At 49.1% G+C, this 26,972-nt stretch overlaps 1 protein-coding gene across 11 annotated transcripts in view; it reads right to left on the reverse strand.

Moving 5' to 3' along the window:
- VDAC1 (voltage dependent anion channel 1) overlaps positions 1-25,668 on the reverse strand; it is a 33,531-nt gene extending 7,863 nt beyond the window's left edge. Inside the window, exons 1-7 of one of the 11 annotated variants that reach the window (XM_063705897.1) lie at positions 24,509-24,596; positions 22,032-22,236; positions 12,984-13,056; positions 12,340-12,389; positions 11,026-11,178; positions 10,879-10,931; positions 957-1,184 (exon numbers count right to left, since the gene is read on the reverse strand). In XM_063705897.1, the coding sequence (XP_063561967.1) occupies positions 957-1,184; positions 10,879-10,931; positions 11,026-11,178; positions 12,340-12,389; positions 12,984-13,050 (551 nt within the window). In that variant the 5' untranslated portion in view covers positions 13,051-13,056; positions 22,032-22,236; positions 24,509-24,596. Of the gene's footprint in view, positions 1-956; positions 1,185-1,216; positions 9,271-10,878; positions 10,932-11,025; positions 11,179-12,339; positions 12,390-12,983; positions 13,057-22,031; positions 22,237-24,508; positions 24,597-24,713; positions 24,852-24,948 lie in introns of those variants that run through there. The other 10 variants (XM_063705898.1, XM_055386616.2, XM_055386615.2 and 7 more) reach the window with 10 other exon arrangements.
- Between the last annotated feature and the right edge of the window lie 1,304 nt (positions 25,669-26,972).

A 26,972-nucleotide genomic window follows, 5' to 3' on the forward strand; every position in this document is an offset into this window, starting at 1 on the left:
CACACGTACACAGATTAATGTAACCATGACCACAGTCAGAATATAGAACAGTTCCCTCCCCGAAACTCCCTCAGTCACCGCTTTGTAGTCATACCCTCCCCGCCCCCGCCAACCACTAGATTGTCCATCTCTATAGTTTTCCTGTGACTTTTTAGCTGTAACAGATTCCAAATTAATGATAAAAATTCCTCAAAAAATTTATTAATGGAAATATTAGTTTACACATTAATATCATTGATTTGCCTTAAGTTTAAGAAGTTACTTCTTTAGTGACCTCTAGTGGAAAGAAATAAACATGGTAACTCTGCACCCAGCTTGTGCCTGTCACAGGTTAATTCCTCATGAAACTAAATAAAACAAGGTTTATGTATAAAACAAGATTCATGAATGAAATGTGTTTCCCTTAACTTAAATCATCAATCTACTTCAATTCTCAAGGGGCTCTCTCCTAACCTATAATCACTGTTTCCCTTCACCATACTGTCCAATAGTTACTTTTACATGCTTCACTGTACAGAGAAGATAGTTTGTAACCGAGATAATCAGCTCCTAAATTTGTCTACCATGTCTACATGTCATCAAGCCCAGCAGGCTAATCCTCAGGCATTAGACATAGAAAGAGAGCTGTTTTGTTAACTAAAACAAAAACTGCAGGGAATGGACACGCTCTGGACTGACACCATGTCCCTGCTGTAATTAATCAGCCACTTTGTATACCTGTGGCAATATATACTGTTCACAGAGTGGAAAGGATCTAAGACACTCCAGGAAATGGGTAGGTGGGAAACAAAAGATAGCAGCAGGCCATGTGGCTCATCTAATGCCAACAAACTCACTTTACAGTGGTTAAAAACTGGGCTTTCTTAAAAAAAAAAAAAAAACAGTGAAAAGCAATCCCCTTACCACACACGCTCCAACCCCACCCCTCCCACCCTGCTGCCCCCATGTACACTTACACATTAGTGTGAAGCTGGAATTCATCAGTCTTGTAGCCAACTGCAAAGTTGCTCTGGGTCACTCGGGATTTTGCAGTCTCAAAATTCATCTGGTAGCCAGCCAGCCAGCCCTCGTAACCTAGCACCAGAGCACCCCGGATGGAAGGCCCAGCAATGTCGAAATCCATGTCGCAGCCCAGGTTAATGTGCTCCCGCTTGTACCCTGTCTTGATTTTAGCATTTTTTTTCCTGAAGGAAAATAAGTTATATTAAGATCAAAAGCTAACTCACCTTGAAATGCAAGTTGTCTTTTTTTTTTTTTTTTTAATCCCAGGTCAAATAAAGGGAGTGGGGTGGGGGTGAAGTCAGTGCTCCAGTTCTCCCTTAAGCCACTGCTGTACCACAATGAGCAGGACACAACCTCTCTTCCACAGGGACTCAGTCTGCAGAAACCCCACACTAACGAAGTGAGAACACAGATAGGAAAAGCCTGAAAAATAAATACGAAGTAACTTTCTTCTCCTATCCTCTTTGTATGCTTTACGTAGCAGCCTACACAGGCATTCATTAGGTAGAAAGCCACCATGTAATTATGAAACAGATGCATCTTTGATATTTTCCAAACCTGTGGAAAAGATTTATCTGCCATGAAGGCAGCTACCTAAATAGCAGCTTTTAAAGAGACGTTATCTTCTTACTCTGTGGCTCACATGGTTAAGTAAGGAAACAAAGGCTATGTTCCCTCTAAGTGAGTACAACAGTAAAATGGATTTCAATTCCATATTCATGAGACCCCAATGAGTACATATTTCAGAGAACCGGGTACTGATGTAGAACCTGGAACTCTGCAGTCATGGGGGCCAGGAAGTGTTAGTTAGCCAGACAGTACCCCAGGTCCAACCTGATGATACCAGATGTGAGTCTATAAGCAGTTCAGTGTCTCTACTGCCTGTTCCTCAAGACCCAGCATCCCTTAGGAAGAGCAGGTGAATAGTGTCACCTGCAGACCTATTATTACCATGTCTTTTACCAAAAGTACACACTGGAGAACAAGATCACATCGAACAAATACAACATGGACCATTTTTATCTGATTGTCTCTATCATTCAGTTACAAGATCGACATCTTCCACAGGAAGCTGCATTCTCAGCAGAGACCACAGGAGGAACCAGATCCACTCAGAGCCTCAAGGACTACACAGCACTGTTCACTTCTAGCTTTATTCACATTGAGATTAATGCTTCATCCTCAGCACCTAGACCATTTCCTCCTAAATGGAACCAGTGCTCCTTGGAGAAATGGCCGACTATAGATCTTAGGCAGGAAATGTACACAGTAACCTAAAACATCTATCAAAGCTATTGAAGACTACTGGGGTGGAGGCAAAAGGACTTACAAGGTAACCTGAAGAGGCTCCCAAGGGCTTCGACAATGGAGCAATGTGAGCCTCAATAAGAAAAATATTAGCAATAGGCTGGAACATATTAAACAGTATGTTTATTCTAGGCATTATAATGACACTCAGGGCCAGGCGCAGTGGCTCATGCCAGTAATTCCAGCACTTTGGGAGGCTGAGGCAGGTGGATCACAAGGTCAGAAGTTCGAGACCAGCCTGGCCAACATGGTGAAACACCGTCTCTACTAAAAATACAAAAATTAGCTGGGCGCGGTGGTGGGCGTGTAATCCCAGCTACTCAGGAGGCTGAGGCAGGAGAAATGCTTGAACCCGGGAGGCAGAGGTTGCAGTGAGCCGAGATCGCACCACTGCACTCCAGCCTAGGTGACAGAGTAAGACCCCGTCTCAAAAAAAAAAAAAAAAAAAAAAGAATTATAATAACACTCAAATCACATAGCTGTCATCTTTAGAGACTAGAGAACCAACCTGTTATTTTAAAAACAGCAAAAGACCAGGTGCGGTGGCTTACGCCTATAATCCCAACACTTCGGGAGGCCGAGGTGGGTGGATCACCTGAGGTCAGGAGTTCAAGGCCAGCCTGGCCAACATGGCAAAACCCCATCTCTACTAAAAATGCAAAAATTAGCTGGGTGTGGTGGCACATGCCTGTAATCTCATCTACTTGGGAGGCTGAGGCAGGAGAATCACTTGAACCCAGGAGGTGGAGGTTGCAGTGAGCCAAGATCACGCCACTGCACTCCAGCCTGGGTAGCAAGAATAAAACTCAGTCTCAAAAAAAAAAAAAAATCATGAAACAATCATGTAAATTTGAACAGACTAGAGATTTGACAATATTAAGAAATGATCCACTGGGTGCGGTGGCTCATGCCTGTAATCTCAGCACTTTGGGAGGCTGGGACAGGCGGATCACCTGAGGTCGGGAGTTCGAGCCCAGCCTGACCAACACGGAGAAATCCCGTCTCTACTAAAAATACAAAATTAGCCGGGTGTGGTGGCCCATGCCTGTAATCCCAGCTACTCAGGAGGCTGAGGCAAAAAAATCACTTGAACCCGGGAGGCGGAGGCTGCGTGAGCTGAGATCGCACCATTGCACTCCAGCCTGGGCAACAAGAGTGAAACTCCATCTTTAAAAAAAAAAAAAAGAAAAAGAAATGATCAACTTTTTTCAATATATTAATAATATCATGGTTATGCTCCTTTAAAATGGATTCTTGCCATTTAAAGATACATAATAAAATATTTACAGCTGAAATTAAGAGTTGTTATTTACTTAAAATAGTATGTGCGTGGAGGAGTGTTATATTTATGGCTGTATAAATAAAACATGATTGGCCACAGGTTGGTAACTATCAAAGCTGTGTGATAGGAATAGAATGAGGGTTAAACATATTTTTCTGTATATTTTTGTATGTTTCAGATTTCTCATTAAAAAAATAAAATAAAGGTTAAACATTCCAAATTCTCAATGAGACAAGAATTTTAGAGGTCACAGCTGAAAATAAAGCCAGCACCCCTCCCAAGTGATGTAGGAAAATAGCCTGTTCCATGGCAAGAGTGACACCGTCTTGAAGCAAAATCACCACTGATACAGTTTGGATGCTGTACGCTCTGAATCTCATGTTGAAATGCAGTCCCCAATGTTGGACCTGCTGGGTGGTGATTAGACCATGGGGGTGGATCCCTCATGCATTGGTGCTGTCCTCACAATAATGAGTTATGAGATCTGGTTGTTTGCGTGTGGCACCTCCCCACCACTCTCTCTCTCTTGCTCCTGCTCTTGCCATGTGATGTGCCTGCTTCTGCTTCATCAATCACCATGACTAAAAGCTTCCTGACGCCTTCCCAGAAGCCGAGCAGATGCCTGTGCTCTGCTTGTACAGACTGCAGAACCATGAGCCAACTGAACCTCTTTTCTTCATAAATTAGCTATCCTCAGGTATTTTTTTATTTTTTTGAGACAAGGTCTCACTCTGTTGTCCAGGCAAGAGTGCAGTGGTGCGATCATGGCTCACTACAGCCCCTACCTCCTGAGCTCAGGTGATCCTCCCACCTCAGCCTCCCAGGTAGCTGGAACTGACTATAGGTGCGCACCACCAGGCCCAGCTAGTGTGTGTGTGCATGTGGGTAGACGGGGTTTAACCATGTTGCCTAGGCTGGTCTCCAACTCCTGGGCTCAGGCAATCTGCCTGCCTCAGCCTCCCAAAATGCTGGGATTACAGGCGTGAGCCACCTTGCCTGGCCAGGTATTTCTTTAGAGCAATGCAAGAATAGCCTAATACAGCCATGACGACCAAGGAATGCATCATAGACAATCCCATAAAAGAAACAATGCCAGCCGGGCACAGTGGCTCACATCTGTAATTCCAACACTTTTAGAGGCCAAGGCAGGTAGATCACTTGAGCTCAGGAGTTCAAGACCAGCCTGGCCAACATGGCAAAATTCCATCTCTACTAAAAATACAAAAATCAGCTGGGTGTGGTGGTGCACACCTGTAGTCCCAGACACTCAGGAGGCTGAGGCAGAAGAATCGCTGGAACCCGGGAGGCAGAGGCTGCAATGAGCCAAGATCATGCCTCTGCATTCCAGCCCGGGTGACAGAGTGAGACTCTGTCTCAAAAAAATAAATAAAAATTTAAAAAGTAAAGATGCTTATCTAACCTCCCTTTGGTCACAAGTTTTGCAAGAGTTTTCTGCAAGATGGTCTAAGACATGCACATGTCTTTAATCTAAAAGCTTGCTATATAAAGAATACTTTCTGGAGGATGAATGCAGGGATCCACTGTCTCTTGGCTGCTTGAGACATCGCTTCTATTCGTAAGTCTCTATTAAATGTTTCTTTCTGAGAAACTGGATTTGTCAGTCTCTTTCTTTGGCCGCTCAGCTCCCTCAGCAGTTGGGAGTAGGTGTGCACAGACCTGCTCACCAACAGAACAAGTGACAATGAAACTTATGCCTTGGAACCTCAACTTTGTTCAAGTTACTTCTGTACATTTTGGTAAGGTTTGAAGGAAAGGAGTAACAACCAAATTATCTCTCAATAAGAAAAATCCAAAACTGGTCAGGCGTAGTGGCTCACACCTGTAATCCCAGCACTCCAAGGAGGGCAGATCACTTGAGGTCAGGAGTGGGAGACCAGCCTGGCCAACACGGAAAAACCCTGTCTCTACTAAAAATACAAAAATTAGCAGGACGTGGTGGCATGTGCCTGTAATCCCAGCTATTCAGGAGGCTGAGGCACGAGAATTGCTTGAACCTGGGAGGTGGAGGTTGCAGTGAGCTGAAATCACGTCACTGCACTCCAGCCTGAGCGACAGAGTGAGATGTCTCAAGAAAAAAGAAAAACCTATCTTCATCTGCCTGCTCTTTGGGGAAAGAAGTCTGGGTTTCAGCCAAGTATGTGATTGGCACCAGGCTGGTTGAGATGACTGATGATTAGACAGCTGTTGAGAGGCTGACATTTACAAAGGGAAAAAGAAATATAAAATCAGGCATCTTCTAACCACCTCCTTTTTCAATTTTTAATAAAAAGCTGCTGATGATCACAAACTATGATGCCTATGGCAGGGCCTCTGACCAGTGGTGTGCACCACCTGCACCAGTTTACATGGCACCCCCACCCACTGTCTCACTGGATTCTGGCCAGGGCCCACAATCCCCAAGAGAAACGGCAGTGCTGGGGAGTGGCTCAGGCTTCTCTCTAGGTCTCTTTCTAACACTGCACACCATGTCTGTGGAGTCTTCCTCTTTCAGATATTATTGGGATTTATTTTTAAGCCATTTCAACAGTAGTGCTAATTTGACAAGCACCCGAGAGAGGCCTGACTGATTTGTGGTTAACAAGCAAGCTTTATTTGTGGTGGATACTCAGTGTGGGTGCTGGTCCTTATTGCGGTCTGTGGCCTCATCCAGATGTGGTCTACACTCCGCTCCTCCTGGGAGCCAGGTGTTTTCCCAGGCTGTACCCTCAGTCACTTTGGAAAGCCAGCTTTCATTTCTAATCTCCATGATGCACCACCAGAACTTTCCTCAAATACCCAGTAGCAATATGTACATCTAGCACCCAGAATTTTACTTTTGTTTTTTTTTTTTTGAGACGGAGTCTTGCTCTGTCACCCACATTGGAGTGCAGTGGTACCATCTCGGCTCGCTGCAACCTCCACCTCCTGGGTTCAAGCGATTCTCCTGCCTCAGCCTCCTGAGTAGCTGGGATTACAGGTGTGCGCCACCACACCCAGCTAATTTTTGTATTTTTAGTAAAGACAGGGTTTTGCCAGGCTGGTCTCAAACACCTGACCTTGTGATCCGCCTGCCTCAGCATCCCAAAGTGCTGGGATTGCAGGCATGAGCCCCCACGCCAGGCCTACAATCTTAGTTTCTAAATATCATTCTCCAACATAAAGAACCAAGGCTCCTTGGAGAAATGGCAGATAGCAGGACTGGGGAAAAACAAGTACTAGATGAGCGTGGTACACTTTCTAAAACCAGAAATAAAGACATGCTCTGAAAAACGACAGAGGTTTGTCAAAAAGCACACAGAATGTATTCTCCCAAAGCCCATATCTGGGACAACTTGAGCAACAAAATAAATGACACTGTGGATTATAGCCCATAGAGTAAATGTCCATGCATCTATACTAATATAAATAAATAATTGATTAAATAAATACATGGGGAAGAAGAAATAGCTCTTCCTTACAGTAGAATACCAATTAACAAGTGAAGGAAGGATGGCAATAGAAAATTACCATTTGAGGCCTGGCCTCACACCTGTAATCCCAGAATTTTGGGAGGCCAAGGTGGGAGGCAGATCACTTGAGCTCAGGAGTTCGAGACCAGACTGAGCAACATGGTGAAACACTGTCTCTACCAAAAATATAAAAATCAGCCAGGGGTGGCAGCAGGCACCTGTAGTCCCAGCTACTGGGGAGGCCAAGGAGGGAGGATCCCTTGAGCCGGGGAGGCAGAGGTTGCAATGAGCCGAGATCATACCACTGCACTCCAGCCTGGGTGACAGAGTGAGACCCCATCTCATAAAAACAAAAAAGAAAAGAAAATCACCATTTGTAGCCAGGCTTGGTGGCTCACACCTGTAATCCCAACAATTTGGGAGGCTGAGACGGGTGGATCGCTTGAGCTGAGAAGTTCTAGACCAGCCTGGCCAACCTGGTGAAACCTCATCTCTACTAAAAATACAAAAATTAGCTGGGCTTGGTGGCACACAACTGTGGTCCCAGCTACTTGGGAGGCTGAGGAAGGAGGATTGCTGGAGCCCAGGAGGCAGAGGTTGCAGTGAGCCAGAATCGCACCACTGCACTCCAGTCACCATTTGCCAAGCGTAACTGTTGCAGGCAAGAATCACCAATGGATGTTACCATTTTTGAGCAAAAGTATGATGAGAAATAGAATATCTGCATAATCTCAAAGTGTCTACCCACAAGATACTTACTAATTACAAAGAGAAAAATAGTAGCTTTACAATGAAGAGAGTTGGCAGACACCACTTCAAAACTGATCACCAAAAACGAGGCCTACTGATATATTCTTCCTAACATCAGGTGCTGAGAAGAATATAACACAACAACTACAGTTGCCAAAAATGCATAACCTAAATTTAATCATAAGGAAGCATCAGACAAATCCAAACTGAGGGACATCTTAACAAAATAATTGGCCACTCTTTTTCAAAAGTGTCAGAGTCAGAAAATATTCCAGATTAGAGAAGACTTAACAATTAGATGCAATTTAGGAACCTGAACTGGATCACAGATCAGAAAAAAGACGTCATTGTGACAACAGATCAATTAACTATATGATATCAACATTAACTTGCTGATTCTGATCATTACAGTTACGTAAACCATTAACATTAGGAGCTGGGTGAAGAACACAGGAGAACTCTGCATACTATTTTTACCACTTTTTTTCTAAGTATAAAATTATTTTGAAATAAAAAGTAAATTTAAAAAAAAAAAAAAGGGGGCGGGTGCAGTGGCTCACGCCTGTAAACCCGGCACTTTGGGAGGCTGAGGTGGGCAGATCACCCGAGGTCAGGAGTTCAAGACCAGCCTGACCAACATGGAGAGACCCTGTCTCTATTAAAAATACAAAATTAGCTGGGTGTGGTGGTGCATTCCTGTAATCCCGGCTACTCGGGAGGCTGAGGCAGGAGAAACACATGAATCTGCCCAGCACTTTGGGAGGCCGAGGCAGGCGGATCACGAGGTCAGAAGTTCAAGACCAGCCTGGCCAATCATGGTGAAACCCCCGTCTCCACTAAAAATACAAAAATTAGCCAGGCATGGTGACCCGTGTCTGTAGTCCCAGCTACTTGGGAGGCTGAGGCAGAAGGATCACTTGAACTCGGGAGGAGGAGGTTGCAGTGAGCTGAGATCACACCACTGCACTCCAGCCTGGGCGACAGAGCAAGACTCCGTCCCCCTCAACCCCCAAAAAAAAAAACCAAAAAACTTTCCTTTGTGTTTTATACTGCAGGGCCTGGAGACCTCTGCAAAGCTCCCTAAGGTCATGGGAAGAAAATTGCCTACAAATTCCAAAGTGTGCTATCCCAGGGCAGCAGGCAAAGTCCCAGGCAGCAAATTCAAGCATGTGGGCACATCCTCCAGCCCCTCATCCTATCCCAGGATCTTTCCGGATAACCGCTCCCTGATACCATGGCAGAGTTCCTGGGGGGAGAGTGCACAGCACTGCAAAAAGGCAGTGCTCTTGCAGGAGAAACTACAGCAGCGAAGAGGAATGAGAGTAAATCAGCCCCGTAACAATGGTCTCTTCAGATCATCTATAGCCAGGCTATAAGAAGACACCTCCAGAGGATAGGAACCCTGTGTGCCCAGTCACTTGTGTGCACTGCACACCCAGCACAGGTCTGCACTTGGTAGATCCTCCCTCTAATAAATATCTGTTGGAAAGGAAAAAAGGAAGAAAGAAAAAAAAATGAATGGCAAAACTGAAAAATTCATAGTGCCATTTAACTACACACTTAAAGATGTTAAGTTTTATATGTATATCTTACCACAATTTTTTTTTTTTTTTGGAGACAGAGTCTCTCTCTGTAGCCCAGGCTGGAGTGCAGTGGTGCGATCTCAGCTCACTGCAACCTCTGTCTCCTGGGTTCAAGCGATTCTCATGCCTCAGCATCCCAAGTATCTGGGACTACAGGCACACACCACCATGCCTGGCTAATTTTTGTATTTTTATTAGAGATGGGATTTTGCCATGTTGCCCAGGCTGGTCTCAAACTCCTGACCTCAAGCAATCCACCCACCTCAGCCTCCCAAAGTGCTGGGATCACAGGCATGAGTCACTGCATCCGACTCTTTTTTTTTTTTCTTTTGAGATGGAGTTTCGCTCTTCTTGCCCAGGGTGCAGTGCAATGGCACCACCTTGGCTCACCACAACCTCCGCCTCCCAGGTTCAAGCGATTCTCCTGCCTCAGCCTCCCGAGTAGCTGGGATTACAGGCATGCGCCCACCATGCGCAGCTAATTTTTAAGTTTAGTAGAGACAGGGTTTCTCCACGTTGGTCAGGCTGGTCTCAAACTTCCGACCTCAGGTGATTTGTCTGCCTCAGCCTCCCAAAGTGTTGGGATTACAGGCGTGAGCCACCACGCCCGGCCCACAGTTTTTAAAAACTGAAATTCAGTACATGCCCTTGATCCTAACATCACTATATAAAACAACCTTCCCCAGGTTTAGAAGACCCACCAATGTGAGTGGAAAAAACAAGGGTGTATTCTAAAAGGGAATAATTCCTTCTAGGCACTTTGAAAAGCACCCAGGAATTGAGGCAGACTACCATGCTATCATGCCAAGTGATGGGTCAAGAACTAACAAGCCTAATACATCTGTGGCCAGAAGGCCTGGCGAAAGTGCAGCCTCAGGAGCCACCTTGCAGTTACACCCACAGGGTCTCAGTGTCCCTAAGCAGGCAGCTGGGAGAAGGACTTCCATGCCTGAAGAAATGAGGCTGGCAACAGTGACCAGTTAGGCCCTGCTTCCAAATGTCACCCACTCCCGTTTGGTCATGGCCACTTACATCACCAGCAGCCTAACTCACATGAAATGGCTATTACTGAACAGAAATCCCGCAACCTCCATGGCAGAAACTAGAAGAACACTAACAAAATGCAGAATCTTATTACAAAACATGGCTAAACACTGGGCTGAATCCTCTATTAGAAAGTGAGCTCCTTGGCGGGTAACAATCATGGCCTGGGCACCCTTAGATCTCCAGATGGGCACAGGGCCAAGCACAGGTGGCACTTAGAAATCGTTTGTTGGGTAAACACCAATCCTGAATTAGGAAGTGCTCATTATAGCATAGTCTGTTACTGCATAGATGTGGATACGACCCCTGGGACCAAATCAAAACCGGAGGACTTAAATCGCCAGGTCTCGGAGACCATATTTTAGGTGCTGTCAGCCCCCAAAACATTTTGTCACAAAGGGCTTCCACCACCTGCAACATCAGAGAACATCCTTGTGGAGAAAACAGATGAAACTCTTACCCAGTGTTAGGTGAGAAGGATGAATCGAAGGTCAGCTTCAGTCCACGTGCAAGCTGAACAGAAAAGAAATTTGCCAGTAGATTTAGTCACAAGGCAGGCTGGCAGATGCGAATTAATAAATCCACATCTTTTCACAGCAGCCATTACCTGATCTTCCACAGTAATCTCGGTGCCTAGTGTATTGTCGGTATTCCATTTCTCTGTAAACGTCAGGCCGTACTCAGTCCATCTGTACTTGGTTTCCAGACTGCCCGTCACTTTGGTGGTCTCAGTGTTGGCTGAGCCTGAGCTTGTAAATTCCTTCAAAGGAGAGAGAGAGTCACAGCCTGCATCATAGCACTCACTTGGCTTCACTTCACTCCTAAACACTATACTTGCCTTTCTGCAAGAGGCAAGACCCCGAACGTGGGGGGGCCAAGGCTAACTCTACAATTCAAACAGGTATTTAAAGTACAGATGGGAGTAAAGGAGCCTGCTATGTAAAGAAATCTTATGGGGAATTTGTTGTCAGCAGACAGCTTCCTTCCTCCCTGTAACTCTTCAGTCTGCACAGGAAAGCATCTCCCTTCCATCCTGACTCCAGCCCGGTACAGAGAAAAAGCACTGAGCTAAAGCTGACACAGCGGTAATTCAAACCCAAAACTTCTTTCTTCCAACAATTACTGCACACACAATTTCAAAGGGACTATTAAGATTACTTTAAAAACACTTATGTGGTTGAATGCAGGTGAATTTGAAAATAAGAAGCACAAGGAAAACTAAAACTGAGACCTGCCCCATTCTCCTCTGAGTATTACCCGCTGCTCAGCTGGGGGCCTACTGGCATGGTTCCCCTGGACCACCCATCATGCAGAAAATGGAATGAATGTGAAAACCACAAAAACTGCCAGAATAAAAAAAAAAAAAAGTACCTTCTTTTGGCTTTGCGGGCCAGGTCACGACAGTTACTTGTTGATCTACAACAAATTCCCACGTTCCATACAATGGTCACTATTTGGGTAATGGGTACACTAGAAGCCCAAACCTCACCATTACACAATACATCCATGTAACAAACCTGCACATGTACACCCTGAATCTAAAATCTTTTTAAAAACTAAAAATAAGCCAGGCGCAGTGGCTCATGCCTATAATTCCAGCACTTTGGGAGGCCAAGGTGGGCGGATCACCTGAAGTCGGGAGTTCAAGACCAGCCTGACCAACATGGAAAAACCCCGTCTCTATTAAAAATACAAAATTAGCCGGGCATGGTGGCGGGTGCCTGTAATCCCAGCTACTCGGTAGGCTGAGGTAGGAGAATCGCTTGAACCCAAGAAGTGGAGGTTGTGGTGAGCTGAGATCACGCCATTGCACTCCAGCCTGGGCGACAAGAGCGAAACTCCATCTCAAAAATAAATAAATAAAATAAAATAAAATAAAAATAAACAAATACTCATGTTCCATGTGGGTTGGACAACTTACCAATCCATTCTCAGATTTTGTTTTCAAATCAAGCTTTATTAAGCCAAATCCTAAAGAAAGAAGAAGACAACTGTCAATAGGTTAAATAACTAACTAGAGAACAGCACCTCTGCCTCCCTCATGGTTGCTTCAGGATGCTTTTTTAAAAAGAAGCACACTCCTGCCACAGGGGCTGAGGGCACCCAGTCTCTGCTGCTGCTCGTGGGGGGAGCTCTCAGCTGCCATGGAACAGCAGCAGACAGAATGGGCACCCCCACCTGGGTCCCACCTGCACTCCCAGCAGGGTCTGATAAGAAGACACCTGACAGCTGGCAAAGACACAGTTACTGGGCCTCGTGGGCATGTGCCTAAGCACAGGCTAAATATAGAAGCCGCGCTCCACTGCAGCAGCTTCCACAGGGCTGCTCCACACTTGGAAAAGAAAACAAGAATACCCACTTGACAGCACCAATGCAGGAGCCTGTCCAACTGGGTGCACAACCAAAGTTGCTACAATTGCCACACAAATGAAAGCTTCTTTTTTCCCTCACATGAAAGTTCAGAACAGCTGACCTACCCAGGTCTCCTAAACAGTTATCGGTAAAGTCTCAAACATGCCAACTCAGTCTGTGAGCTGAAAGGCACCCCCTCTCTGCAACACTCACCATAGCCCTTGGTGAAGACATCCCTGGCAGATTTGCCAAGATCGGCATACGTGGGTGGCACAGCCATCTTCTGCTACGATAAAAGAATCACCAGAATAAATGCATTGGTAATTAGGGAAATTAGCTTTCCATCAATAACAATTATTAGATGTAATTAGCAACCAATAAAAATCACCTAGCACTAAGACTACCAGGTAGCTTATCCTCCCAGATGGGCCAAGAAGCCCTTGCTGTCTTGTCCTTTATTTTGTGGCCAGAGCTTGAGACACTCAATGAGTCTTTGTTGACAGATGATCAACAATTTAGACCTCTCCTCCTCAGCATCCCCAGAACTGAGCCCAGGCCCAGAACAGAGTAGGAGTCAGGAAATATTTGCTTAATGAATAAACTGTCAAAGACACATTCCCATGAGCCAGTGACTTTACTGAATTGTAGGACTGTTGCCAATAAAACATATCATCTTACAAAATGTCAGCTACTAGGACATTAAATGCACCGAATAGAAATCAGAGCTTTTCATGGGAACATCATTTTCCATGTGGCTCTGATTTCATTCATTCAACAAATATTTATGGAGTACCTACTATATGCCAGGATGGGCCCAACTTTTCACAAAACTTTTGGACTTTATGGGAACCCACTTCATATTTCTCATAGAGAATACAGTAAAACCAAACCAGTTTGGCAGCTCTTCACATGGAAAAAACCCAAATACATCCTCCAAATACATTAAACAAATATTTATTGAGCTCCAGTGTAACTTTATTTTTAAAACCAACCATCAAAGGACTACTTGGGATTGCTGCATATCACTAAGTCAATCAACAAACATTGATTAAGCACCTCGGTGTTCAAGGAAGGAGAGTAACTCAAATAGTCTTTGCCCTAAGGACCACACTGCATTCCTGGAAGGCTTTGCTTTGGCATGCTGTATATGCTGTGTACACAGGATTAATATCCTAATCTGGGACTGTACACGGTGTGCTCTGCCCAGGAGGAGAGGGGGTCATGCATGAGAAAGCCTCATCTCCTGCACCTTCTCCATCCCCAGAATCATTAGTCTCAACCAGAAGGACCATTCCATTCGTTTTAAAATACGGTATACCTAAATTATCAAAATTCATCTGCATATATACCATCTGAAGTTATATGTATATATATTCACACAAATAAACACATGTATGACATGCTCCTGGTGAGTGGGGGTGAGCCCACTAAAAAGTGGTTCAAGTGATCCCAGGGGAACAATATCACAAATGGAAGTTGCATTCTTGGCCAAAGCTTTAACTTCAAAGGCATTGCAGGAGGCCACAGACTCATTGAGTATGTTTTGTAAAAGAAACAGTATAACTTCTACAATTTTAAATTGTGAAGTTGTGATCCAGGTCCTACTTTACTTTTTCCAGATGCTTTGTTAATTTTATCCCAGCTCACTTTTGTGTCAGAGCACAGACAGAAGAGCAGCGAGCTGTTTACTCTGTCCTATTTTTGTCGCTGCTGTGTTATTTCTTGCACATGATCAGGCTGAAACCATGGACAGGTCAGCCCACATTAGTATCAGGGTAGAGAGATGAGGGGGGAAGATCCATTTTACACTGCCCGCCACTGGCTCTTTCAAGTCTGGCGGCTCCCCTCTCCCCACTTGTTCCTCCCTCCCAAACTAACCCTGTAGGTGCATCCCCTCGGGACAGACCAGGAAACCACCCACCAGATCCTCAAGAAATACCCTTTACCTGACACCTTCCTAGGAGAACAACTCTGGATTGAAAGCTGAGGCAATGTAACCCCAGGCAGACACAGAACATAACAGTAAAGGGCCCAGAACATTCTCCACCCGACAGGGTTAACAAACCATCAGTGAACCAAGCACCCCTCTTCAGTGCTATGCCTCCCAGGGGGGCCACAAACTCAGCCGGGGTGGGGGCTGGGGAGGCAGAAGGAGAAGCAGTCCAGTGGTAATATCTGTGGGTCACCTAAGACCTCCCTGGACCTTAGGAGCCAGAGCCTTCCCCACGACTCTCCCCTGACCCCACAGAAGAGACGCCTCCCAGACACAGCAGCCTTCACATCTGGACTGGTCCCCGCTCAGGATAAAGGCAGAGCACTCATCCATTAAATGCTCCTCAAATGCCCTCTCTCATCGCTAATCCCCAAAATCCAACAAGCACAGCCACCTGTCAAAAAACACCCCACCCACAGCAAACATCAGCCTGAAGTACAAGGCCACTAAGGAGATTACCACCCAAGGACAAGGCACTCAGAGAGCAGAGCTCAGAAGAGCAGACCGGACCCCTCCTGGGGCCTCTAGGAGCTCCGACATGGCCAAGCTCTTTTGGGGCTGTGGGGTTCCACAACACAACCATGTAGTTGGTACCAGCAGCACGCAAGTGAACTTGCTGGTTCACTAAAACATATCCCTATCCAACGCCTCACTGTAAACATACTGGATGCTGGCTTTCTCATCTCTGTCTTGCTCTCTTCCCCATCTCCTTGAACACCGACAATGAAGCATAATCTCCCCCGTTCTGGGCCCCCAGGTAAGCATTCTCCCCAGCATAGCACCTGGCAAGGAAGACTCACAGAAACCACTGGCTGAATGGAGTCAAGTCCACTCCTGGGCCTGAAGTGACACCACCGAGGACAGCAAAAGGATGACTCGCCCTTTCACTAAAGGCCCCCAACTGCCAGGTAGTGGTAGCTTCCCCTCCTGCTTTTTGTGCACTTCGGCCCATCCCCTGCTGCACTGATCTGACGGAACTAAGGAAGGCCCGAGACAGCTCTGCTGCTCCGAGAAGTTCAGCTTTCTTACAGCTACAGACAGCACCCCCAAAATGCCCATTTTTACACAGCTCTCGAACCCATTTCAGAGACAATTTTATGATAGAAATGAAAATCTGCATTAATTTTCTAAGGCGAGGACTGGAGGAAAGAAAAGTCGGCAACCTGCTTTCACTTAACACCCTGCCAGGGTGCTGACTTGAAGGCTGAACCCTGGCCCCCACCCCTCCCAGTCACTCCTTCCACCCAGATCTGCTCCAAATCGGAGTCTGTACAGTTAGCTACTGATACACAGCTGTCTCTGCAGCATCCACCCCCCAGGGGCCTTCACAAGCTGAGCCTCTAGAGGCTGCGCATGAAGCTGGGCAGTCTGGCATCAGCAAAGCAGCTAGCCCTGGACAGACAGAAGTCAGAGGGCATCCTGGGGAAGTCAGAACCACAGGCCTCTCTGCCTGAGTGATGGCTTCAGGGCAGAGCCTGGGGGCTTCGTTCCCACTGGTTGGTAGGAAACAGAGGGATGGGCAGGGCCAGGCTGAGCAGACCTGCCTGCAGTCACTGAAGACTTTGAGAAGGACCAGCAAGTCACACCAGGATACAGGAGTCCCTGGTTCCCCTCCACAGCCTGCCAGTCTACCTACCCAACCTTTCCTTGGCTGACCTTGAACAAATTATGCAAGCCCCATTCCAGCTGAGGAATGAAAATCCGGCCCATACTGGAAGCTCAGAGGGGAAGGATAGTGTATCTATCACCCAGCACAGTCTGCATAATACTTACGTAACCTCTGTCTTGGGGGTACACATCCTTCTTGGCTCATCAGCTGAATAGCAATGACAGCTGCTGTGCTCACCGTACCCCCACCCCACCCTACCCCATACACCTACCCCCAAAATCACCTCTTTGAATTCAAAGCACCCCAGAGCCTGTCATGCATAAATTTATCCAAAATATGGAAAAAGTTATGTATATAAAGATGCTAAGCCCTGGCACATAATAGGCATTCAATATAAATGTGTTTGATGAGTGAATGAGCAATGAGCATCAAAGTATTATTTAGCAGTGGGGAAAAAAGTAGAAACTTGGAATCTGACAATAGGAACTCATTACAATGCAACCAGGAAGTAAGAGCTCCCTCTGCAGGCTCACTGTTGCAGCATCACCAAGAGTGGGGGAGTTGGGGAGACCCTCAACTAGCAACGACCTCCACTCCCTGCCTGCTCCCACCTCGGCCTAAGGAGAGCTGAACTCAGGCTGAGGAGACCAAGTGCCATCAGAAGCACTGGTTGCTTCTGACCTCAATACCATGCATGGATTTTATTCTAAGGGCCACCAAGAGCCCCTGTTGAGTGACTACCACATCTGTGTTTCAGAAGCTCACTTAACCAGCAGTCTGGCAAAAACGTAAATAATATCCAGTGTCAGTGAGGGTGTGGAAAACAGTCACTCTCGTTCACGCCAAGGGGGAGTACTACAGGTACACTCTTTCTGGAGAGCAATTAACCCAGCATTAATCCTAGTGGCAATTCCACTTCTAGGAACCTGCCCCACTGTAGCAACCAAGGCACTACTCAAAGATGTGTATATGAGGATGCTCACTGCAGCAGTATTTGTAAGACAAAACCCAGAAGCAACTTAAAGTCCATCAAAAGGAAAATGAATGAATAAAAATTAAGGTACTATACTTGCAAACTAAGGAGTACCATATGGTAATCAAAAAGAATAAGGTGGGTGGCTCATGCCTGTAATCCCAGCACTTTGGGAGGCTGAGGTGGGTGGATCACTTCAGGCCAGGACTTCCAGATCAACCTGGCCAACATGGCAAAACCCCGTCTCTACTAAAAACACACACACACACAAAAAAAACCAGCCAGGTGTGATGGTGCACACCTGTAATGCCAGCTACTTGAGAGGCTGAGGCACAAGCTTAAACCAGGAGGCAGAGGTTGCAGTGAGCCAAGATCGTGCCACTGCACTCCAGCCTGGATGACAGAGCGAGACTGTCTCACAAGAAAAAAAAAAATAAAAATAAGGTGGATGTGGTGGCATAGAAAGTTGCTATGAAGCTATGATAGCCATGTGCAGTGGCTCATGCCTGTAATCCCAGCACTTTGGGAGGCCGAGGTGGGCGGGTCACCTGAGGTCAGGAGTTCGAGACCACCCTGACCAACATGGAGAAACCCTGTCTCTACTAAAAATACAAAACAAATTAGCCAGGCGTGGTGGCGCATGCCTGTAATCCCAGCTACTCGGGAGGCTGGGGCAGAAGAATTGCTTCAACCTGGGAGGTGGAGGTTGTGGTGAGCTGAGATCACACCAGCGCAATCCAGCCTGGGCAACAAAAGTAAAACTCCGTCTCGAAACAAAACAAAAAAAAAAAAAAAAAGAAAGAAAGAAAGCTAGCTAGCTATGATACAGTTAAATGAAAAAAGTCAGAAAATTTGTAATTCCATGTAATTGGAGGAAAACCTTTTTACACATCTTTCTATGTTCATGAATGGATGGGAAAGCATGTGGAAGGATACAAGCCAATCTGCAAATTGGGGCTGGCTTAGATGCGCTTCTGGAGAAGGAGGTTTAGGGAAGGAATGCACTTCAAATTGAATTTTCATTTTTTGTTCTGCTTCATTATTTAAGCTGTTTGTGTATACTAATAATTTGTTTAAGGATAAAGAATTTTAATACAAAAATTAGCCGGGTGTGGTGGTAAGTGCCTGTAATCCCAGCTACTTGGGAGGCTGAGGCATGAGAATCACTTGAACCCAAAGGCAAACGCTGCAGTGAGCCAAGATCGTGCCACTGCACTCCAGCCTGGGTGACAGAGCGAGAGACTCCCTCTCCAAAAAAAAAAAGCACTTTAAAAGCCAACCACTGTGCCTGAAATTGAGCTGTGTTGTGTCCCAAATCACGTTCCAAGGCTGCTGCAGTAGCAATGCCAGAAGGCTACCTAGAGTGTCCATACAGATTGCAAGAACAGATTTAAACTACACTGAGATGGAAGAGTTATCAGGCAAGGTCCGTCGGGGCACATTTCACTCCCAGGTGACCACTAGTGGCTTGACCACCCTGCCAGAAATCATGAGCAGGGCAGAGCTCCCTAACTTCAGGGTGCACAAGAATCACCGGAGGCGCTTGTTCAAGAAGAGCCTGCCAGAAGAGATGGAACTCCTCCTGCCCTACCTCTCAGCCTGTGCCTAACAGGCAGGGCTGCCCCCAGGTGCCACTGAGAAGCAGCAGCTCAGGATGGTCCCCGCACTAAGCACCTACCAGGCCCCCACCTGGTAGAAATATGCTCTTTTCTCTGCAGAGGCTCCCTCAAAAGGATTCAGGCATGTGCCAGGCATGGTGGCTCACGCCTCTAATCCCAGCACTTTGGGAGGCTGAGGCAGGAGGATCGCCTGAATGCAGGAGTTCGAGACCAGCCTGGGCAATATAGTGAGACCCTGTCTCTTTTAAATAAAAAATAAAAAGAAATAAATAGTAATAATAGAAGGATTCAGACAGATGAGCTTTGCACCCCTAGAGAGCCAACAACTACTGCAATGGTTGATACAGGGAGCAGGGTGGCCATGGGTCTCCAAGACTCAGCTAAAAACAGCTGGGAGGAAAGGCCTTAGGCCTAAGGAAGTTGTTACAAGGAATAAGTGAAACAGGCAGAACAGCAGAAGTATCTGGCATGGAGTAAGTGTTCAACAAACGGCAGTAATAACCATAATCCACTACACTGGATACTCTGTCTGCCCCTCTAGATCCATTCTCCTCCCTTCCACCCTGCTCTGTGCCCCCAGAACTGATCATTATGGACTGCTGTCCATGGGCTTATGATTGGGCTTAGCCTTTCAACGTGAGGTACTTGCAGAAGACGGGAGTTTAGGGAAGAATGAAGTCGGGGTACTCACCCCGAGTCTCCCTCCCTGCTAGGCTTCAGATGGGCAATGACTACCTTCCTCTACCCAAGGCCACAGCTCCTGCCAAGAAGCTCCCTCTCTTGTAGGCCTCAGGGTGTTAACAGACCAGACCTGACACCCCGTCCACAGCTTTGCAAATGATGTCTTCATTAAACTCTCCTGGATTACCAAGTGTAAGTGTGCACCAGATCCCTGCAAAGACGCCAACCAACAGAGCAATCACAACCAACATCATCATCATTGCCATCATCTTATGATTCTGCCAAGGAAGAGAGTACTATGGAAAAGTCTCTGGCCCCGCTGTTTCACCAACACCATTCTAGGTGGTTTGTCACGGCAGAACTAGGCCAGCCTATAGGAGGGGTATCAGACCAGCCAGTGATCACAGAAACAGCACCTCTTCCTAGCCCTGAGGACCAGGAAAAGCAACTTCCCCAGCAGAAGGCAACCCTAGCTCTAAAAGCCAACATGGGGGCGAACACAATCAGCAGCTCACTCACACACATGCACGCATGCACACACATACACTCCAGCACTTTCTCTTTCTTGCCAGGAAGAAACAACCCAGGGGAACAGTTCCTGGTTCAAGCTCCAGGATGCTGGCAAAGGCTGATGGCCCTGTGCTCTGGTAGCAGGTCTGCGTACCCAATGCAGCTGTTCTCTCCCTCCATTCTTCCACAACAGTCTCGCAGTGGGCAGTAGAGCTTTCCAGGGTTAGCTTCTATTTTGAAACACCCTGGCAGCTGGGCCACCACCAGCACAGCTGAGTTCCATGCTGAGCTCCTGGGCTCAGGAGAAGGTTGCTGACTCAGGGCAGCCTGCCCACCCACCTATCAAGGGGAGATGGCCTGCGCTGGCAGCCAGTACACTACGGTCTGGACCCCAGGCATACCTGGGGCTCCTACCTGACCTAAGGCACCTCAAGTTCCCTGGAGCCTCACTGCTTGGCTTGACCAGGTGGGGTTGAGACAGACAGTGCTTGGGCAGGAAGCCTCGGGAATCAAACAGACCTGAGTTCTAACCCACCCCACCACTTTCTAGGTATGTGACTTTGGGCAAGTCGCAACCTCTCTACTCCTTTTTCTTCAGCTCTAATATGGAGAAAGAGAGCCTGGATTGGCGTCACTGTGAGGACTGAATTAGCTCGTTAATATACAACACTTGGTACAGTGGCTGGCGCTTGGTAAGCAGGGAATACACACAGTATTTTATCACAAGTTTGCATTTTGTATATTTATTATAATAATGGCTGCTAAGCATGTTCAAAAGGTCACCCTGAACCACAGGGTCCAGAGGCCTTCATGTCCACAATGAGGCATTGTTTAGCTGAACAGGTCCTGAAAGAATGCCTCCCACCAGATCCCAGGGAAAACGGACCCCTATAATAGACACTCAGCACCACTGTCCTTGCAAGAAATAGAGGTGACTCCATTGTCCACTGCCAGTTGGCCGGCACACAGCCATGCACAAGTTCACTCTGACTGGTGTGGAAAAATAATGTCTCCCATCTGAACACCAATTTTGACTTTCCAAAAGGCATTCACATCTGTTAGCACCTTGCAAGGGTCCCTTGGAGTGCACCTGCAATGTGAGAGCACCACCATTCAGACCAGGCCTTGAATCCCAACTCCACTCCTGCCAGGCTGTGTTACCTCAGAGTGGTCACCTCACCTCTCTGTGCTCGAGTCTGCTGACCTGTGAAATGGAAACACACTACCTCTCTCCCAGGGTATAGGGTGGTGAACTCAACATCACAGAACATTCGTTGAGCCCCCAGAAAGGTGCTGAGCAAGCCCTCAATCAGCAATCACTGTAATGACGACAATCATACTTTTATAGCAGAGAAACTCGGCCGGGCTCAGTGGCTCACACCTGTAATCCCCGCACTTTAGGAGTCCGAGGCGGGTGGATCAGGAGGTCAGGAGTTCAAGACCAACCTGGCCAAGATGGTGAAACCCTGTCTCTACTAAAAAATACAAAAAAATTAGCCAGGCATGGTGGCAGGCGCCTGTAATCCCGGCTACTCGAGAGGGTGAGGCAGAGAATTGCTTGAACCCGAGAGGTAGAGATTGCAGGGAGCCGAGATTGCACCACTGCACTCCAGCCTGGGCAACAGAGCGAGACTCCATCTAAAAAAAAAAAAAAGAGAGAGAGAGAGAGAAACTGAGGCACAAGACAGTGACTTGACCTGTGTGAGACCGACCCTATGGCTCACCAGACCTGTGTTGTGGGCCTAAGCTACTCTCCAGTGCTCTTTCCAGCACAGTTCTGAGTAAAGAACTTAAAGTCCCACTCATCCCAAACCCCCTGAGTACGTGGTAAAATGGAGAAATGCGCCCAGACCCAGCTGAGGAGCCCACTGGTCACCTTTTCTCAGTGGCTACCACAGGACTCCATGGAAAACCCAAAGCCGCAGACTACAGAATCTCTGAGCACCAGGAGGGGCTGCCTCCAAGCTTCAGCTGGTCCTCAACCACACATGCGCCTCTTCCAGTCACTACCACCGAAGACACTGCACCACGGGAAATTCCATCAAGGGCGAAGTGGACTTCAGTGCTTCAGGAGCATCTTCCTGGTAAGGGTAGAGGTTGGATGCCCTTCACCACCCCAGCATGGAGTTCACTGTCCACACCTGCCTAGTGTTCAACAAGGCCAGGGGCCCACAGGCACCTCATCCCTGTATGGTCCCCCACTTTCTGAGCTACGAATAACCCCTGCCTACAGCCCCACTCTAGAATAGCAAAAATAAAACTAAATAATCAACAAGGAGTAGTCCCCACTACCCACAGACAGGCACCCTACTCAGGACAACCCCAGCACAAGCTGTCCATCCACCCACCATGAGGGAAGGGGTAACAGGCCCAACACCTTCTGTAGAATCCCAGTCACCCATGTCACCCTCCCTGCAAGCCCAGAAACACCGGTTCAACAAGTTTCCCTCGGGACTTGGAAAACCAGAGAATGAAGACGATGTGTTTAAAGCACTTATTTCAAGAGACGATACATACTCTTACAGTTCTTTAAATATTTGTGACTCTCTGCTAGGTGAGGCTGTTTTCCACAAGTGAGATGTCTGTGTCCCTCAAAAGGATGTCCAGGACCGGGCATGGTGGCTCACGCCTGTAATCCCAGCACTTTGGGAGGTGGAGGCAGGTGGACTGCTTGAGGCCAGGAGTTTGAGATCAGCCTGGCAAACGTGGTGAAACCCCGACTCTACTAAAAATACAAAAACTAGCCAGGCGTGGTGGTATGTGCCTGGGATCCCAGATACTCTGTGAGGCTGAGGTGGGAGGATTGCCTGAACCCAGAAGACAGAAGTTGCCATGAGCCGATATAATGCCACCGCACTCCAGACCTGGCAACAGAGCAAGACCCTGTCTCAAAAAAAAAAAAAGTCCAGGATCAAAGGACTATGGTCTGGGCCTGCAGCCCTTCATATGCCCATTCAATAATTCCACAAATACTCAATAAGCACCTACTATGTGCCATGTACTGGAATAGTAAAACTCTGTCAGTAAAGGTGGGTGGATTCTGACACAAGAGTGCATTTACCCCCACAGACCCTTCTCAAGCACCTACTGTGTGCCAAGCAGCACCACCCCAGGCACTGAAGACAAAGTAGCACAGGGCCTCAGTGCCTCAGTCTGACCCTTAGGAGCTGAGTTGGTCCAGAGCTGGGGTGGGCAGAATGAAGGCTCGCCCTCGGTAGTCTGCTCTGGCCTTCTCCTGCCTCAGTGGAGAAGTTTAGGCAACAGAGGAGCCCTTTCCCCTATCTCCCCAGGAGAGGGGAGGCTAGTCAAGGGGACAGGGACCCCGGGCGGAACGGGCTCTAAACCAGGGTCTGCTCCTGCATTCAAGATCTCCACATGCAAACTTACTGCTCCAGGTTGACAACGTCCATTTGTAAACTTACAAGATTTTTCATAAATTAAGCTGAAAGTTACTCAATACCTGGTATACAGATGCTTGTCAATAATAGTGAAAGAATGTTTAAAAACAGGAGCTACGTTTATTGAACCCCTTCCACAACGCCACGTGTAGCAAAATGGTCTGCGGGGGATGGGCTGGATTCACCCAAAAAGCCCCAAGGGTGTCAGGGTTTCTACTTAGCCCTTCTCCATACCGGCACTGTTCTAAATTAATTCATTTTATTATTCCCCAAAACTCAACGAAGGAGAGGTACAATTGCTCCCATCCTATAGATGAGAAAACGAAGGTTTGGGGACTTCCCAGCTGTGTGACCTTGTACAAACCACTATGACTGCGGGCCTCTAATCCAAAATCAGGCTCCGAAACAGTTTCCAGAATGCACCGCCGCATTTGGCGAATGAATGAACGACCGAACCAATAATCACTCCTAAGACCAAGAAGGCCACATCCTTCCCCGTGGGGCCTCCTTTTCCGAGGCCAAACCTTCAGCCCAGGCCCGAGCTCCGGCCTCTACCGCCTAAGTCGACTCTCGGCCGGCGCGTTCCGCTCTAGAAGGCTCTGGCACAGGCGGGCGGTGCCGGGCGCCAGCTTCTGCGGGCGTGGGCCGGCCAGGGCGCGTGGGCCTGGGGACTCGGGGCCACGGTCGTCACGTGAGCTCATCCCCGAGGCGGCAGCGTGGCCGGCACCCGCCCGCTGGCCTGGTCCGGCGAGCGTGGGCGGCGAACGGGTCCCCGCCGGATGCACGCTGGTGGGATCCAGGGCCAGAGGGCGCCGCCGGGGAAGGTCACCTAGACGCGCGGCCCGCCGGGCCTCCACGCGGCCGCCCTTGCACTTCCGCCCGCAAGCCCGGGCCGCCTCTTGCGGCCAGCCGCAGGCGTCTCTGGACCCTCGGCCTCGCGCTTCCCAGCCCAGACCTGTTCGGCGCCCGCCTGTGCGGCCTTCTCTGCCCGCCCGCTGACCAGCCAGGCCCGCGCCGGCCGCTCGCGATCCCTCCCCGGGGCCGGGCTGCCGGGGCCCCTCGCCCGCTCCTCCCTCAGCGCCTCCCTCTCAGCTCCCCAGGGGCCCGGCCCCCGCCGTCCAGGGCGCAAGGAAGCCGGGGTCCTTTTCCGCTGAGCCTACCTCAGAGGATGTGGCGGCGGGCTCGGAGGCGGCTACGGCGGGGGCTGCGACGCTGAGGCAGGGAGCGGAGCCGAGCGAGCGGCTGGGCCAAGGGCGGGGCGGCGCGGACGGCGGCGGCGCGGACCCGCCTCCCCTCCTGCGCGCCCGGCCCGGCGCGCTCCGCCCCCAGGCCCCGCCCGGGACAGCGTCCAGGCCATGCCAGGGTCCCCATCCCGCTAGCGAGCCGCGTTCTTACCCTTCCGGGCCCCGCTGCCCCGGCAGCAGACACAGGAGCCTGCGGGCGTGTTGCGGGGGCGCGGGAGGACCTGCGTGAGACGGGGCACGGGGAGGCGCCGGACTGACGTGTGCACCGTGTGTGCGTGCGCAGGGACACGCGGGTTCTTGCTGGAAACCTCGGCCCCAGTGGCAGCGCTCGGGAAGGAGGAGGAGGCCTTCCGATTCTCTGAGCTGTGGCCCGGAGGTCCCTGCGCTGATGGAAGACGCACGGGGCTCCTGGGCCTCCTGCTCCGCCTCCGCGCTGCTAGATGCCCCGGGAGTTGATGTGGCCGGCGCTGGACCCAAGCCTCGCCTGGGTGGACAAAGTGGCCCCCGGCCCCCCATCAAAGCCCGCGTGGGCCCCATCCCCCGAGGGCAGTCCCAGGCCCAGCGCGGACACTGGGCGCCTGGGGCGGCGCAGATACAGAGTAGAGGCGGCGACTGTTGCTCCCGAGCTCCGCTCTCCGGATACAATGTGTCTGGCGCCTCCGACCCGCCCGCGCGGCGTCTAGACAATCTCAGAGAAAACGCCTGTGCGCCGATTTTGCACTACAGATTAGCGATTTTCTCCTGTAGCAAAGCTACTAGCAGCCAATTTCCATGCATTTGAGAGGCAAAAAGACAAAATAAAACAAAACGTGAATTGGGTTTTGCGAGGTCCCTGCTGGGTCTCTCGGCGCGAGGAGATCACGCCGGTTATGGCCGGCCGGCCGACTGAGGGCACCCCGGGGAACCCCCGCGACCAGCCGGGGCGTGTCCTGCGGGACCCAGTTAGTGTGTGTTGAGTGAACGGTCACCACGCTGCTAGGCCTAAGCGAGTGGTCTCGTTCACCACTGAGTGTCCCCTGTGTTACGCGCGAGGCCCACTCGAAGCAGGTTTCGAGAATTAATTCGTAGATGGACGAAGATTCTGCACATCCTTCGCCTTTGATCAACAAACGTCCTGGAAGGCTTGAGGCGTCTAGGTGCCGGGTTACAGAATCAGGACACTCCTCACAGCCAGCTGCGACACTAGCTAAAGCAGTGGGCAACTGGGGCTACGGAGGAGGCAATCAGGACTGGCTGCTGGGAAAAGGCGGCAGATTAAAAGTGGCGACTGGAGTTAGAAAAGGTGCTCCAGTGGGATAGGGTGCTGAGGAAGAGGGCAGCTGATACAGAGTGGGAGTGGAGTGCAGACAGGTTACCTAGGCCCTGTGTAGGGGCTGGGGGAGGGGTGACTGAGAATGTAAGGAAGAGCCCCCTTGAAGATCCTGAGGAGTGTAGGACGGATTCTATGACCCTCCCAGGCCCACGAGTTGCCTGGGGACTCTGGGCTTCCCAGCCTGGTGGTCCCCACCCCGCACACTGAGACTGGTGGGCAGGGGGAGGACAAGAACTCAGGGAGGCCGGGCGGGACAAGGCGGGGCTCCAGGAACCTCACAGGGCTAGGAACAGATGCCAGTGCAACCCAGTTTTGAGGCTGGGAGCAAATGTCGAAGGGCTTCCTCCCCTCCAGCGCCACCTCTCAACTCCGCTTTAAAGAACCAATCTGGGCCGGGCGCAGTGGCTCAAGCCTGTAATCCTAGTACTTTGGGAGGCCGAGACAGGCAGATCACTTGAGGCCAGGACTTCGAGACCAGCCTGGGCAACATGGCAAAACCCTGTCTCTACTAAAAATACAAAAACTAGCCGGGCGTGGTGGCGCGCGCCTGTAGTCCCAGCTACTCAGGAGGCTGAGCACGAGAATCGCTTGAACTTGGAAGGAGGAGGCTGGAGTCAGCTGAGATTGAGCCACTGTACTCCAGCCTGACTGACAGAGTGACATTGTCCCCCCACCCCCCCCAAAAAAAAACAAAAAAAACAACAACTTGGAAAGAGTTCTTCATGGCCTCTGCTACCCTGGGCCCCTTCGCCAGCTCCCCTAGGTGCTAGTTTCAGATTAACCACTCACTTAGTGGCTGCGTGACCCAGGCAAGAAGGCTGGCCTCTAAGAGCCTCAGCTTCAGAGTGTTGGTGTAAGTTTAA

Source organism: Gorilla gorilla, chromosome 4 (genome assembly GCF_029281585.2).
Source record: "Gorilla gorilla gorilla isolate KB3781 chromosome 4, NHGRI_mGorGor1-v2.1_pri, whole genome shotgun sequence".
Classification (NCBI taxonomy): domain Eukaryota; kingdom Metazoa; phylum Chordata; class Mammalia; order Primates; family Hominidae; genus Gorilla; species Gorilla gorilla.